Source organism: Callithrix jacchus, chromosome 16, assembly GCF_049354715.1.
Source record: "Callithrix jacchus isolate 240 chromosome 16, calJac240_pri, whole genome shotgun sequence".
Taxonomy (NCBI): Eukaryota; Metazoa; Chordata; class Mammalia; order Primates; family Cebidae; genus Callithrix; species Callithrix jacchus.
Genome location: NC_133517.1, coordinates 22,464,881 through 22,481,714, shown reverse-complemented (window position 1 = coordinate 22,481,714; position 16,834 = coordinate 22,464,881). Strand labels below are relative to the sequence as shown.

General features: G+C 36.0%; 1 protein-coding gene across 18 annotated transcripts in view; it reads left to right on the top strand.

Moving 5' to 3' along the window:
- MYBL1 (MYB proto-oncogene like 1) overlaps positions 1–16,834 on the top strand; it is a 45,432-nt gene that overhangs the window by 12,827 nt on the left and 15,771 nt on the right. For all 18 annotated transcript variants that reach the window (XM_078352550.1, XM_035276780.3, XM_078352544.1 and 15 more), the window contains exons 5-8: positions 17–237; positions 1,809–1,983; positions 4,827–4,901; positions 5,478–5,582. In XM_078352550.1, the coding sequence (XP_078208676.1) occupies positions 17–237; positions 1,809–1,983; positions 4,827–4,901; positions 5,478–5,582 (576 nt within the window). The remainder of the gene's footprint in view (positions 1–16; positions 238–1,808; positions 1,984–4,826; positions 4,902–5,477; positions 5,583–16,834) is intronic.

Below are 16,834 nucleotides of genomic sequence, written 5' to 3'. Positions count from 1 at the left end.
TTTTTCTGTTTCTTAGGTTATTGAATTAGTTCAGAAATATGGACCAAAAAGATGGTCTTTAATTGCAAAACATTTAAAAGGAAGAATAGGCAAGCAGTGTAGAGAAAGATGGCATAATCATCTGAATCCTGAGGTAAAGAAATCTTCCTGGACAGAAGAGGAGGACAGGATCATCTATGAAGCACATAAGCGTTTGGGAAATCGTTGGGCAGAGATTGCCAAACTCCTTCCAGGAAGGTGCTTATATAAATGTATATCTATTTTTCTGTACTTAAACATGATCTTTGTTACCATACTATTAAATACATTTTCAAGTACCCCACAACTTTTATTTTTATTCATAATTAAAATGTAGACTGCATAACATAAGCAATCTTTTGGGACCATTTGTACTGAAGTCTGTGGTAAGGAGTATGATTACTTTTTTAATGAATTATTTTATGGCAAGAATTTGTACAATAAAATGATAGATTTTAGATTATGTAAACATTTAATACACTCCTAAAATTATGTTGACGTATCAGTGCCAATCAAGTAGACCCCCTTTGTATAAACTCTGTTGGAACAGAATCTAAATCTAAGATTTCTTTCGTACTAGGTTTTATGCATAAGACCAGGAATAATATGCTAGCTGCAATAAACTGCTATGAAAGTGTATTAGGGAAAATTTAATCTTAATTATGGTATGATCCAAACCATGGAAGGAGTAAATATATCCATGTGGCTAAAATACAAAGTTTTCCTCAGAGGCCATGATATGCTAAGTACGCTCTACATTGTACTCATTCATGTGTTTTCTAATAGTGTTTAGCACAGCAGACCAACAACCTTGTGAAAATCCAAACCTTAAGCAGAAGTTATGCATTTGTCTTTTATTGCTATAATCTCTATCTGTATAGTACTTTATAGCGTAAAGTGCTTTTATATATATTCTTTATCTTTGTAGACTTGGAAAGTATACAGAGCAAACATTGCTATCTTTGTTTTATAGATAAGATATTAAGGCACAGTGTTTAATTTTTTTATCTAAGTTATTAAACCAGGTCTACATGCTTTTAATCTCTTGTACATCTTTTTACTTTCCATATAACCTAGCTTAGTGTCTTATATTTACTGAAAACTTACTTTATGTGTGTATAGTTTATGAAGGATGAAATTTACACTATAAGTAGCTATAGGTTGAAGATTTACATTTTTATAAAGGGAACCTTAGATAAGAAGGGAGCGAATGTATTCTTTCTTACCATAAATATTTTGTTCTAAGAAGTGAAAAAGAATACTGGGATTCTTTAATTTGTGATTTGCTTTTCATGATCATGTTTGTTCCTGTCTTAAGGCCTTGACCCTAGCTATACCCTTTATCTGGAATGCTCTTTTTTCTTTCTGTTCTTGTATGGCTGGTTTGTTCTAACCAAACTAAAATGACCCCATTACCCATTTTTCTTATCCTACTTTATTTGCATTGTACTGATATTTTTCTTATTTATTTGTTTTTCTATTTTTCCTTCCTTCCCCACTCCCATGCTTCCAAGGAGAGTGTAAGCTCCATGAGAGCAGCAACCTGCTTTACCTTATTCACTGCAGTATCTCTGGTGCTTAGAACTATGCCTGACATATGCACATACAATTTATCTTTTGAATTTTAGAAAACTTCTTATCTTCCTGAGTAGAAACTCCAAAAGAAAAATTAAGAAAAAAAGTTAATTTAACCAGTGTAAAAATTTGTTTTAATCATTTTGTACAAGTTACACAGTGTTGCAATCTGTGCAATCTTTTTTTCTTTCTAAATTGTACCTTTCATTTCTTAGGACTGATAATTCTATAAAAAATCATTGGAATTCTACTATGCGAAGAAAAGTGGAACAAGAGGGCTATTTACAAGATGGAATAAAATCAGAACGATCTTCATCTAAATTTCAACACAAACCTTGCGCAGCTATGGACCATTTGCAAACCCAGAATCAGTTTTACATACCTGTTCAGGCACATACTTTTAATACTTTTATTATTTAAAAAAACTTCTTAAGTTGCTATATTGGAAGGTGTTTGGTTTCTTAATAGGATAAGTACAATGTATATTAAGGGGTAAATAGACATTTAAATTTCCAAACTGAAAAATAATATGTGTAACTTTGATTTATAAGTATTTCGGGAACAAATATGTATAACTTTTACATTAAGAAACTGTGTATATTTCCTAAAACTCTAATTCTTTGAATCTTCATTTATGATTCAAAGCTAATGGTCATCTGTGCTTCAACATTTGATTGTACTTTCCATTTTAAAAGTTTTGGTGTAATTATAGTATTGCTTATCTCTAAGAGGTAGATATATATAAAATGGCTTAAAGGAGAAAGTAGCAAAAAATAAATAACTCATTAATGCCCAGCTAATTTTGGGGGTATGGTTATTAATTGGTCTTTGCTGGCATTCAACTTTGCTTTTCCCCCTAATAACTAATCACTTCAGTAATTTTAGTCTTTGTTTAGATGATTCATTAAAGTAGATATTACATAAGCTCAAAATGGGGCAAGCTCTATGTTGTCCCTTATAGTGCATTTTTCTACTTGGAAGAAATTAGTGTAGGAGTCTTCATGGGGTTTGTTTTATATTTCCCTGTCTACCTGTCTGTTATGCCGTTTTTCACGATGAGCAATTCTTGGTTCTTGTCATATAAATTGTAAAGATTAAGTCAGGACTTAGTAGTTTTCTGCCAAAAAATAAAATGGGGCAAGATATTAAAAATCTGTGTATGCCTCAGATTTAATTTTTAACATTTGTGAACATTATTAAGTTTTCTTAGGCATCATTTTAAAAGAACCACTTAGAGTAATGGCATTTTCATTAACAATAGGAAAACATGTGAAGACAGTATCAATACTTTGATGTTTTTGTTATGTTTCTTTACAGTTTAGAGTCTAGATTTCAGCAGCATAAACTGAAACATTCTGCTTCTGTCTTAGAAAGGTTATCATTTAAATTTATTTTTTTAACTCTTAGAAAGATAATACTCGAGCCCAACAGAGTGTTTAACAGTCTTAATCTAAATATGTCGGAAAGATGAGGATATTTCTTGTACTATAAGAATTGTTTCTTTTTTTAATTAAAAAAGATATATGGGCTGGGCGCGGTGGCTCATGCCTGTAATCCCAGCACTTTGGGAGGCCGAGGCGGGTGGATCACGAGGTCAAGAAATCGAGACCATCCTGGTCAACATGGTGAAACCCCGTCTCTACTAAAAATACAAAAAATTATCTGGGCACGGTGGCGCATGCCTGTAATCCCAGCTACTCAGGAGGCTGAGGCAGGAGAATTGCCTGAACCCAGGAGGCGGAGGTTGCGGTGAGCCGAGATCGTGCCATTGCACTCCAGCCTGGGTAACAAGAGCGAAACTCCGTCTTAAAAAAAAAAAAAAAAAAATGCCTTATTTAATTAATTTAAACTAATAAGATAATTTTATTATGTGTGTGACTTGATAAAACAAGGATTTGAAATACTGTCACAGATTTTCTGAAAAATTTGAGAAAATAAGTTTCTAATTCGTTAGCATTAGCAAGTTGAGCGATAAGTGATACTAATTGAGTATTATAAAAGTTAAGTTCTATTTTACAAGTTATATATAATGATTCTGTATTATATAGTGATTTAGGAAGACCATTATGTTAAGCAGACAATTTCGTATTTATATTTTTTTATTTTAAGGCTTTTTTTTTTTTTGAGACAGGCTCTCTCTGTTGCTAGGCTGAAGTGCAGTAGTGCACACGCAGTTCACTGTAGCCTCACCTTCTGGGTTTACGTGATCTTCCTGCTTCATCCCTCTGGGTAGCATGCTCCACTTTGCCCAGCTAATTTTTTTATTTTTTGTAGAGACAGGATCTTGCCATGTTGCCCAGTCTGGTCTTGGACTCCTGGGCTCAAGTGATCCTCCTGCCTCAGCCTCCCAAAGTGCTGGGGTTACAGAAGTGGGCCACTGCACCTGGCCCCAATTTTAAGGTTTTAAAAATACTTTATCTCATATTTCTTTCCACTACTGCTTAGTAAATTTATATGTATCTTCAAAATTCTTATTACAGATGTTTTAGGAGAGAAGCAGATGACTTAGCCTATCATCAATGTATCTATTAAAAGTGTATGACTGATTCTGATGATTTTTCTAAGACAAGTAATAGAAGAAGCCTTTGGCATGGGGTGGTGATAAGAGTAGGAGATATGAACATTGAAAAACTTGCTTCAGTCTCTGTCCCTGTGAGTGCTTCATTCATATGGACACATAGGAACACAATTACTTTGTTTTCTCTAGGAGCAACCCTTCTAATGGTAGATGTTTAAATGTATTTGGTGAATATCAGATTTAATAAACTGGCTGATAAATCTAGGCTAAGTAATTCTCATATTTCATCTGGGCAAAAAGTCTTTTCTAAGTGTTATAACTTTTTTTTTTTTTCTTTTTGAGACAAGAGTTTTGTTCTTGTTGCCCAGACTGGAGTGCAATGCACATTTTTGACTCACTGTAACCTTTGCCTCTTGGGTTCAAGTGATTCTCCTGCCTCAGCCTCCCAAGTAGCTGGGATTACAGGTGTCCATCACCACGCCTAGCTAATTTTTTTGTATTTTTAGTAGGGTTGGAGTTAGGGTTAGGGTTAGGAATGGAGATGTAGTTATTATTTAATAGATAAATATTATAGGTATAACATTTCAAAATTAATACAGATGCTTTCTAAGTTTTTTATGTTGACATTATGTCAAAAGTTTTTATCATTTGCTTGAGACTTTAAACATTTATATAGCATTATATGTATTATAATAATGCATTAATTACTTTTTAGATCCCTGGGTATCAGTATGTGTCACCTGAAGGCAATTGTATAGAACATGTTCAGACTACTTCTGCCTTTATTCAGGTACTTTTATTTATAACAAAAACCAAAGGAAATATGTTCAGTCATATTTTTTAAAGCTTAGTAGTACCTATTTCCTCATTTATTAAACTAGGATAAAAATAATACTGTATGTCCTACTTAGAGTACTGTAACATTAAAGGAGAAAGTGTGTAAGTGGGTTTGAAGCAATATAAACTGTACAAATACAAGATGATTGACAATACCAGTATGGTAGTCCTTTCATTCTTCAGTGATTCAAATTGTGAATGGACATATTTTTGCTAAATTGTATAGAATGTATTAATATTTAAAAATCTAAAATATTCCAGACATACATTTCAGCTGATATAGATGATGCAACATGTTTTTTAATGCATTTAAATTTTCCCAAATATCTTCTGATAAGTTGAAAATATTTACCAGCACCTCTTTAAATACTAGAGGATTGTGATAATGAGCATTCAGTATTTAATAGCATTAAGCTTTATTAGAAAAAATATATTTCATGTTGCATAGAAGAAAATAATGAGAACTCTAATAATAATAAAACAATTATGTAAGTAGCCTGTTTTTCTCTTTTGTTTTAACTTATTTTAGCAACCCTTCATTGATGAAGATCCTGATAAGGAAAAAAAAATAAAGGAACTTGAGTTGCTTCTTATGTCAGCTGAGAATGAAGTTAGAAGAAAGCAAATTCCATCAGTAAGAAATAAACTTGTTATTTATCTTGTTAGAATCCTTCATATATGCTTATTGTAATTTTTATTAGCTAGAAAGCATGTTCAGAATGACTGCAGATTTTAATATGGAGTAAAAATAGTTTTTTTTTAATTTGCAACTTTGAGGTTGCCTGATTTTTTTTTTCTTTTTGAGACAGTATCTTGCTCTGTTGCTCAGGCTGAAGTGCAGTGGTGTAATCACTGCTCACAGAAGCCTTGACCTCCTGGGCTCAAATGATGCTCCCACCTCAGCCTCCCAAGTAGGTAGGACTACAAGTGCATACCACCATGCCTGAACATTTTTGTATTTTTTTCTTGTTTGTTTTGTAGAGATGGGATTTTGCCACGTTGCCCAGGCTGGTATCGAACTCTTGGGCTCAAGTGATTCTCCTGCTGTGGCTTCCCAAAGTGCTGGGATTATAGGTGTGAGCCACTGTGCCTGGCCCACGGTTGCCTGATTTTGATATGCATTTCTTTGAGCATAATTTACTATGTTCTGTATTAGGATGCTCCTTGAGTCATAAATGCAAAGTTGGATGTAAAGTAAAATCTTATATGTATATAATATATATATTTGTGAAAATTGTGTGTGTTTAGATTAGGCTTTGGCTTTATTTTAGACATTCCATGTAATGATGGCTTCAATTTTTTTTAAAGAAAAGCTTAAAAAATAAAGAATTGAATAGATGTAGAGGGATTTATGAGCTCCATAATTACTTTTACTCTCTTGGAATATTTTTTCCTATTTACTAGATTAAGAATATGAATTCAGTATATTAGAAAAAGTAATAACACTAAAAATATATGGAAAAAGGAACATTTAGATTTTATGCTCTCTAAACAACTCTTCTAAAAGAAGAAATTTTATATAGATGTTGGGTTTTGGTTACTACATGTAAAAACTATTGTCTAAGATTTGGTTGACGAGAATAATTAGGAGTGTTAAATTAGGATCGAAGGTAATCATTTTAGTAGAATTAAGCAGATTATGCTAGATTGGTTAAAAGAAAGATGCAAGTTTATACTTAAGTGACTTTTCTTAGGTTTTTAAATTAAAAATTCTTAATTGGGGAGCAATTGTACATATTCATGGGGTATAGTGATGTTTCCATACATGTAATGTATATTGAAAGATCGTGGGAATTAGTATATCCATCATCTCAAATACTTATAATTTCTCTGTCTTGGGAACATTCAATATCCCCCTTCTAACTATTTGAAACTATTTAATATTGTTAATTATAATCATTCTCCAGTGATATAGAACACTAGAACTTGTTCCTTCTGTCTAGCTGTTATTTTGTATCCTTTAACACATATTTCCCTATCCCTCCCTTCACTCTACCCTTCCTTTAAATAACACTTATAAAAATTTAAAATAATCCCTTGAACCTTTTTAAAATTTTAAAAATTTAAAATAATGCCTTGAGCCTTTTTACTTTTTACTTTTTTTTTCTTTTTAAGACAGAGTCTCACTCAGTCAAGCTGGAGTGCAGTGGCACAATTTTGGCTCTACAAAAAGTTTTTTTTTTAAATTAGCCAAGTGTGGTGGTGCACACCTGTGGTCTGAGCTACCCAGGAAGCTCCTGGGTAATGCTTGGCTAATTTTTAAAAATTTTTTAGTAGAAATGGGACTTTATCATGTTGACCATGCTAGTCTTGAATACCTAACCTCATGTGATCTGCCCATCTTGGCCTCTTAAAGTACTGGGATTATAGGCATGAGCCACCATTCCTGGCCCCTTTTTACATTTAGAAAAGGGTTGGTTTGTTTTTGGTTTGGGGCTGAATGAGAGGGCAATTCGTTGAGAGTGATTGGGGACTCAGGCAAAATTACTGAGAAGATAACCTGAGATCTTGAAATAGTATTATGAGGCAATGGTGATGTGTTTGTACTAAAGAGGATATTAATAAAAATGATATTTATTGATTATAATAGACAAGATATATACCACAAGAAAAGCAATTTATGTTTTTTGATTTTTGGGGTTTTTGAGTCAGGGTCTTGGTCTGTTGCCCAGGCTGGAGTGCAGTGGTTTAAGTAGTCCTCACACTCAGCTTCCTGGATAGCTAGGACCACAGGTGTGCACCACCACACTTAGCTAAATTAAAAAAAAAACCTTTTTGTAGAGACAGGATTTCCCTGTGTTGCAGTTTCTGTTTTGAAATTGCAAAAACCATGAGCAATGAGGAAGACCTGACATATACTTACCTTAAAGTTAATTTTGGTTTTGTTAAGAAGCTACAAATAGGTTGGGCTTGGTGGCTCATGCCTGTGATCTCAGGACTTTGAGAGGCTGAGGTGGGAGGGTCACTTAAGCCCAGAAGTTTGAGACCAGCCTTGGCAACATAGTGAGACCCCCATCTCTACAAAAAAATTTAAAAGAATTAGATAGGCGTGGTAGCACATTCTTGTGGTTCCACTTACTCAGGAGGCCGAGGCAGAAGGATTAGAGATTGAGGCTGCAGTGAGCAGTTATCACTCCATTGCACTCCAACCTGAGCAATAGAGCAAGACCCCATCTTAAAAATAGATAAATTAACCAGACATGGTGGTACATGCCTATAGTCTCAGCTACTCAAAAGGCTGACGGGGGATGATTGCTTAAGCCTAGGGGTTTGAGGCTGCAGTAATGCAGTGAGCTATGATCATGCCACCACACTTCAGCTTGAGTGACAGAGCAAGACCCTGTCTCAAAAAAATAAATAAATAAAAGGAGCTACAAATAATTGTTCTTAGAGAATCAACATTTGTAGATGATTATGTTATGTTTAAAACATTTTGGATTTTTTTTTACAGTGATCATACCCTTTTTAATTTAACTAAAAGAATGAATATTTTACATTAAAAAGGAAGAAAGTTATTATTTTCTTTTTTGAACTTACTATCTAAAATCCACCTTCATAAAGATTGGTTGAATAAGGGTATTCTGAATTCTAGAGGGAAGTTGCTACAGCCAGTAGAATAGACTCCATACATATATAAAGCAGTTTTTTCTTTTCTTTTTTTTTTTTTTTTTGAGACAGAGTCTCCCTTTGTCACCAGGCTGGAGTGCAGTGGCGCGCAATCTTGGCTCACTGCAACCTCCGACTCCCTGGTTTGAGCGATTCTCCTGCCTTAGCCTCCTGAGTAGCTGGGATTACAGGCACGTGCCACCACGCCCAGCTAATTTTTATATTATTAGTAGAGATGGAGTTTCACTGTGTTGGCCAATATGGTCTAGATCTCCTGATCTCATGATCCACCCGCCTCAGCCTCCCAAAGTGCTGGGATTACAGGTGTGAGCTACCGCCTCCAGTTTAAAGCATTTTTCTCTAAACAGTTATGTGATAATATTGACTGCCATTTTATTGAGTATCCATTGTGCTCTATTCTTGTGAATGTTTTATATATATGCTTGGTAATCCTCATAATAACTCTGTTAAGTGAGTAGAATGTCATTAGAGATTTCACATTTAGGGTCTAATGTGGTGACTCATGCCTGTAATCCCAGCACTTTGGGAGGCTGAGGTGGGCAGATCACTTGAGGCCGGGAGTTTGAGACCAGCCTGGACAACATGGTAAAACCCTCTCTCTGCAAAACATACAAAAATTAACCAGGCATGGTGGTGTGCTCCTGTAGTCCAAGCTACTCAGGAAGCTGAGGTGAGAGGATCGCTTGAGCCTCGAAAGTGGAGTTTGCAGTAAGCCGAGATTGTGCCAATGCACTCCAGCCTGGACGACAGAGCGAGACCTGGTCTCAAAAAGAAAGAAAAGAGAGATTCACATTTAGGTCTGTCCAATTGTAACCCTGTGATTTTTTTCACTGGGCCCAGTTATCGCCCTCTTTGTGTGTTGAATCGTTTTCTCACCTGCATACTCAACTGAAAGGCATGTGGTTTGAAGGGAACCACATGTTCCCTCCAGCATGACAGGAGAACCATGTTGTCTCCTGAAAGTGATTGTTAAGACAGAAGGTAGCTATGGTAATGGAAAAAGAAATAATGAAATAAAATTAATTTCTTTTATTTTTAAAACAGGTGGAATTTGCTTTGCAACGGTGTTCTATTACCTTATTTAAGTTGAAATGTAACATTTTGTTGTGAATCTCTAGAACATTCTGAAATTTTGTTTTTGTTTTTGTTTTTGAGACGAAGTCTCGCTTTGTCTCCCAGGCTGGAGTGCAATGGCACGATCTTGACTTACTGAAACCTCTGCCTCCTGGGTTCAAGTGATTCTCCTGCCTCAGCCTCCCAAGTAGCTAGGAATCCACAATGTGTCTTGGTCAAGTCACAGTAATTAGCACATTCATCACCTCAAACATTTATCATTTCTTTGTGTTAGGAACATTTAAATCCTGCTTTTATAGCTATTTGAAACTATACAATAAGTTGCTGTTAATTATAGTTACCCTATAGTGCTATAGAACACTAGAACTTACTCCTCCTCTCTAGTTGTATTTATATGTCCATTAACCAACCTTTGGCTACTCTCCCTTCTCCACTCCCCTTCCTTGGCTCCCCTTCTTTGCCTCTAGTAACCACTATTCTTCTCCCTACTTCTATGAGATCCACTTTTTTAGCTTCCACATGTAAATGAGAACCTGTAGTGTTTATCTTTCTCTGCCCATTTCATTTAACATAATGTCCTCCAAGTTCATTTGTGTTGACACAAATGACAGAATTTCATGCTTTTTTTTATGGCTAAATAGTATTACATGGTTGTGTGTGTGTGTGTGTGTGTGTGTATGTAAATACACAGACACAGCACGTTTTCTTTCTGTATTCATCTGTTGATAGGCAATTATGTTGATTCCATATCTGTGAGTAGTGCGGTAATAAACATGGGAGTACATATATGATTTTCTTTCCTTTGGTTATGTACCCAGTAGTGGGTTTACTGGATTATATCATAGTCTATTTTTAGTTTTTTGAAGAACCTCCATAGTACTTTTGATAATGGCTGTACTAATATACATTGCTTCCAACAGTATGTAAGAGTTCCCCTTTCTCTGCATCTTTGCCAGCATCTGTTATTTTTTGTCTTTTTGATAATAATCATTCTAACAAGGATGAGGTGGTATTTCCTGGGGTTTTGATTTGCATTTCCCTGAAGACTAGTGTTATTGAGCATTTTTTAATATACATGTTGTCCATTTGTGTGTTTTATTTTGAGAGATGTTGGTTCAGCTCATTTGCCCATTTTAAGTCAGATTATTGACTGGGTGTGGTGGCTCATACCTGTAATCCCAGCACTTTTGAGAGGCTGAGGTGGGTGGATTGCTTGAGCTCATGAGTTTGAGACCAGCCTGGGCAACATGGTGAAACCCCATCTCTACAAAAAAATATAAAAATTAGCCAGGCATGATGACGTGCACCTGTAGTCCCAGCTACTTGGAATGCTGAGGTGGGAGGATATCTTGAGCCTGGGAGGTGAGGGCTGCAGTGAGCTGGAATGGTACTACTGTGGTGCAGCCTGGGCAACAGAGCCAGACCTTGTCTCAAAAGCAAATAAACAAAAAAAACCCCAAACCAGATTATTATTAGTATTTTTTACTGTTGAGTTTTTTTTATGTAGTCTGGATATTAATCCCTTGTTGTTTAACAGTTTGCAAATATTTTCTCCCATTCTGCACGCTGGCTTTCTCTTCACTCTGTTGATTGCCTCCTTTGCTGTGCAGAAGCTTTTTAGTTTAATCCCGTGTGTCTGTTTTGCTTTTACTGCCTGTGCTTTTGAGATCTCCCCCATAAAACTCTCCCCTAAACAATGTCCTGAAACATTTCTCCTATGTTTTCTTTCTTTTTTTGAGACAGAGCCTTGCTCTTGTCACCCAGGCTGGGGTGCAGTGGCAGTGGCAGTGGCAGAATCTGGGCCCACTGCAACCTCTGCCTTCCGGGTTCAAGCAGTTCCCCTGCCTCAGCCTCCTGCCCAACTAATTTTTTTTTTTCTATTTTTAGGAGAAACAAGGTTTCACCATGTTGGTCAGGCTGGTCTTAAACTCCTGACCTCAAGTGATCTGCCTGCCTCAGCCTCCCAGAGTGCTGGGATTACAGGCATGAGCTACTGTGCCCAGCCTCTATATTTTCTTTTAGCAGTTTTATAGATTGGGTCTTACATTTAAGTCTTTTATCCATTTTGATATTGAAGAGACTGCCTCTTCTCCAATGAGTGTTCTTGGTGTCTTTGTTGAAAATCAGTTGACTATAAATGCGTGAATTTATTTCTGAGGTCTGTATTCTGTTCTAGTACCATGCTGTTTTTGGTTAGTACAGTTCTATACTTTTTAGTGTGATGCCTCCAGCTTTTTTTTTTTTTTTTCTACTTAGGATTACTTTAGCTATTTGTAGTTCTTTTTGAATTTTAGCACTATTTTTGCTACTTTTGGGAAGAATGTCATCGGTATTTTGATACAGATTGCGTTCAACTGTAGATTACTTTTGGTAATTTAGTAATTTTCACAATATTCTCCTAATTCATGAACATGGGAGATATTTGTATTTTTTTCATGTCCTCTTTAGATTATTTCATTGGTGTTTTGTAGATTTTTGTAGAAATCTTTTACCTTCTTTGTTTAATTTATCCTAGGTATTTTGTAGCTATTGTATATGGCACTGCTTTCTTGTTTCCTTTTTGTGCTAGTTTGTTGGTATATAGAAACACTACTGATTTATTTTATTTTAGTTTATTTTTAAATTTTAGAGATGAGGGTCTCACTGTGTTGCCCAGGCTGGTCTTGAACTCCTGACCTCAAGTGATCCTCCTGCCTTGTCCTCCCAAAGTGCTGGTATTACAGGCGTGAGCCACCATGCCCAGCCAAAACACTACTGATTTTTGTGTGTTGATGTTTTATCCTGCAATATTACCCAATTTGTTTATCAGTTCTAAGTTTTTTAGTGGAGTTTTGTATAGGGTTATAGGGTTTTCTATATATAAGTTCATGTTGTCTGCTAATGGGGACAGTTTGACTTTCTTTTTTCCAATTTGGATGCCTTTTTTTTTTTACTCTTGCCTAATTGCTTTGGCTAGGACTTCCAGTACTGTGTTTGATAAAAGTGGTAACCTCGTCTCATTTGAGATTTCAGAGGAAATGCTTTCAACTTTTCCTCGTTTATTATGATGTTGGCTGTGGCCTTTATTGTGTTGGAGGTGTGGTGTGTTTTTTCTTTAGTTCACTTGAGAGTTTTTATCATGATAGGATGTTGAATTTTATCAAATGATTTTTTGTGTCTACTTCGATAATCTTTATTCTACTGATATTTGATTTTATTTATTGATTTATGTATGTTGAATCAGCCTTACATCCATGGATAAATTCCATCTGATCTTGGTGAATGTCTTTTTGCCCTATGTTCATCAGAGATATTGGCTTATAGTTTTCTTTATTTGGTTTTGGTATCAGAGTAGTGTTGACCTTGTAGAATGGTTTTGGAAGAATTCCTTTCTCTTCAGTTTTCTGAGAGAATTTGAAAAGAATTGATAGTTCTTCTTTATATGTTTGGTAGAATTCTACAATGAAGCTATTGGGTCCTGGGCTTTACTTTTATGGGAGACGTTTTATTACAGATTCAATCTTGCTACTTGTAATTGGCCTGCTCAGGTTTTCTGTTTCTTCTTGATTTAGTCTTGATAGGTTATGTGTCCAGAAGTTTATCCATTTCTGCTAAGTTTTCTTTTATTTTTTTTTTGAGACGGAGTCTTGCTGTGTTGCCCAGGCTGGAGTGCCTGGCGTGACCTTGGCTTACTGCAACCTCCACCTTCCAGGTTCAAGCGATTCTCCTGTTTCAGCCTCCTGAGTAGCTGGAACTACAGGCGTGCACCACTCCGCCCAGCTAAATTTGTATTTCAAGTAGAGACGGGGTTTCACCATATCCGTCAGATTGGTCTCAAACTCCTGACCTTAGGTGGTCCACCCACCTCAGCCTTCCAAAGTGCTGGAATTACAGGCGTGAGCCACTGTCTGCTAAGTTTTCTAACTTGGTACACAGTTATTCATAATAGCCTCTAATGATCCTTTGTATTTCTGTGTTACCAGTTGTAATGTCTCCTTTTTTGTTTCTGATTTTATTTATTTGAGTCTTTTTTTCCTTGGTTAGCCTGACCAGTGGTTTGTCAATTTTATTTTTTTTAAAAAGCCAACATTTCATTTCATTGATTATTTGTATTTATTTGTCTCAATTTTGTTTATTTCTGCTTTGATTTTTAGTATTTATTTTCTTTTGATAGCTTTGAGTTTGATTTGTTCTTATTTTACTAGCTACATTGTTTATTTCTACTCTTTTGATGTAGGCATTTCTTACTGTAAACTTTTCTTTTGATACTGCTTTTGTCGTATCCCATAGGTGTTGGTGTTTCTACTTTCATTTATTTCAAGAAATGTTTTGGTTTCCTTCTTAATTTCTTCATTGACCTATTGGTTTTTCAGGAGCATATTGCTTAATTTCAGTTTACAATTTCAAAAGTTTCTTTTGTTACTGATATCTAGTTTTATTTCATTGCAGTCAAAAAAGATACTTGATATGTCTTTAATTCTTTTAAATTTGTTCAGACTTATTTTGTGGCCTAATATGTGGTCTATCCTGGAGAATGTGCTGATGAAAAGAAAGTATATTCTGCAGATATTGGATGTAATGTTCTGTAGATGTCTGTTAAGTTCGTTTTTAGTATAAAGTGCAATTTAAAGCCAATGTTTGTTTCTTTGTTGATTTTTCTGTCTAGATGATCTTCCATTGCTGAGAGTGGGGTGTTGAAGTCTCCAGCTATTTTGTATTGGAATCTATTATTTCTTTTAGAACAAATAATATTTACTTGATGTAGCTGGGCACTCTGATATTGGTGCATATATATTTACAATTATATTCTCTTGCTGAATTGATCCCTGTATCATTGTATATTGATATTGTATATTGTATATTGTATATTGACCTTCTTTGTCTTTTTTCATAGTATGTTGTTGTTTTTTGAGGCAGGGTTTCAAAGGGCTTTTTTATTTTTTGAGGCAAGGTTTCATTTTGTCCCCCAGGCTGAAGTACAGTGCTGTGATCTTGGCTCACTGCAACCTGAACTTCCTAGACTCAGGTGAGCCTCCTACCTCAGCCTCAGCCAAGTAGTGGGACTACTGACATGTGCTACCATGTCCAGCTAATTTTTTTAATTTTTAGTTTTATTTTTTATAGAGATGGGGTTTTGCCATGTTGCCCAGGCTGGTCTTAAACTAACCCCTGAGCTCAAGTGATCTTCCCACCTTGGCTTCCCAAAGTGCTGGGATTGCAGGCATGTGCCACCATGCCCAGCCCCTTTTTATATAGTTTTTAGCTTAAATTATCCTTTATCTGATATGAGTATAGCTATTCCTGCTTGCTTTTAGTTTCTGTTTGCAAAGAATATCTTTTTCCATCCTGAATGTAAACATTCAGTCCATATGTGTCTTTACAGGTGACATGAGTTTTTGTAGGCAGCATATAGCAGGGTCATGTGTTTTTAATCCATTCAGTTGGTCTATGTCTTTTAAGTATGCAGTTTAATGTTTACATTCAATGTTATTATTGATATGTGAAGAGTTACTCTTGTCATTTTGTTAATTGTTTTCTGGTTTTGTATATCCTTTGTTCCTTTCTTCCTCTATTAATGTTTATCATTGCAGTTTGGTGGTTTTCTGTAGTACTGTAGTTTGATTATTCTCTCTTTATCCTTTGTGTACCTACGCTACTAGTTAATTTTATACTTTTGCATATTTTCATAATAGTGTTTGTTATTTTGCTTCCAGATATAGGACTTTTTGAGCACTTCTTGTAAGGCTGATCCTGGTGGTGGTAAATTCCCACCATTTAAAAAAAAAGTCTGGGAAAGACTTAGTTTTTCCCTCATTTCTGAAGGATAGCTTTGCTGGGTTGAGTGTTCTTGGCAGGCATTTTTTTTTCAGCACTTCTCAAATATATCATTTCATTCTCTTCTGGCCTGTAAGGTTTTTTTCCCAGATAAATCTACTGTTTTCTAATAAGAATTGCCTTATATGTGACTTAATACTTTTACCTTGCAATTTTTACTTTTTTTTTTTTTTAAGATGGGTTTTTGCCATGTTGGTCAGGCTGGTCTTGAACTCCCGACCTCAGGTGATCTGCCCGCCTTGGCCTCCAAAGTGCTTGGATTACAGGCGTGAGCCACTACTCCTGGCTGGCAATTTTTACTTTTAATGTTTTTTTTTTGAGACAGGGTCTCACTCTGTCACCTGGGCTAGAGTGTAGTAATGATCACAGCTTGCTACAGCCTTGACTTCCTGGATTCAAGTGATGCTCTCACCTCAGCCTCTCAAGTTCTGGGACTACAGGCGTGTGCCACCATGCCCAGCTAATTTTTGTATTTTTTGTAGAGATGGGGTTTCATTATCTTGACCAAACTGCTCTCAAACTCCTGGGCTTGAGCAATCTGCCCGCCTTGACCTCCCACAATGCTGGGTCTATAGATATTATCCACCATGCCTGGTCTCTGTTGCTGTTTTTAGAATTCTTTCTCTCTTTGACTTTTGACAATTTGTAAGTTACAAAGTTTATGGTAACATATAGGAGAGGTGCTTGATTTATATTCAGTTCATCAGGGAAGAGTTCCTGGAAGAAGTCCTAATTGAGCTCAGCCTTGAAAGACAATGATTATATATTAGCAACATAGATGAATTAGGACATTATTATAAATTAAGCAGATCAAAGTATATAATGAGGTGAAGTACTTTCCAGCATTCAAACTGTGTCTTAAGAATAGCTTCCCAGCCAAGCGTGGTGGCTCACACCTGTAATCCCAGCACTTTGGGAGGCCAAGATGGGCTGATCATGAGGTCAAGAGTTCGAGACCATCCTGGCCAACATGGTGAAACCCCATCTCTACTAAAAATACAAAAATTAGCTGGGCATGGTGGCACATGCCTGTGGTCCCAGCTACTTGGGAGGCTGAGGTGGAAGAATTGCTTGAACCCAGGAGGCGGAGGTTGCGGTGAGCCGAGATTGTGCCACTACACTCCAGCCTTGAGACTCCGTCTCTCAAAAAAAAAACTTCCCTGGTCAGTAGGTTTCAGAGCATTTTATTAATAGATAAAGGGAGCAGCAATATGTGCAAAGGCACTCCAGGTCAAAAGAGTATAATTTGTTGGGGAATTTCAAGTGCTCCAGCTGGGTATGCCCTGGGAGGAGGCCTTGTGAATGGAAGCGTTGAGAAATGAAGTTTGGAAGGAAGAGGGTAGCCAGATTCTAAGAGTTTGGGCTTTATGT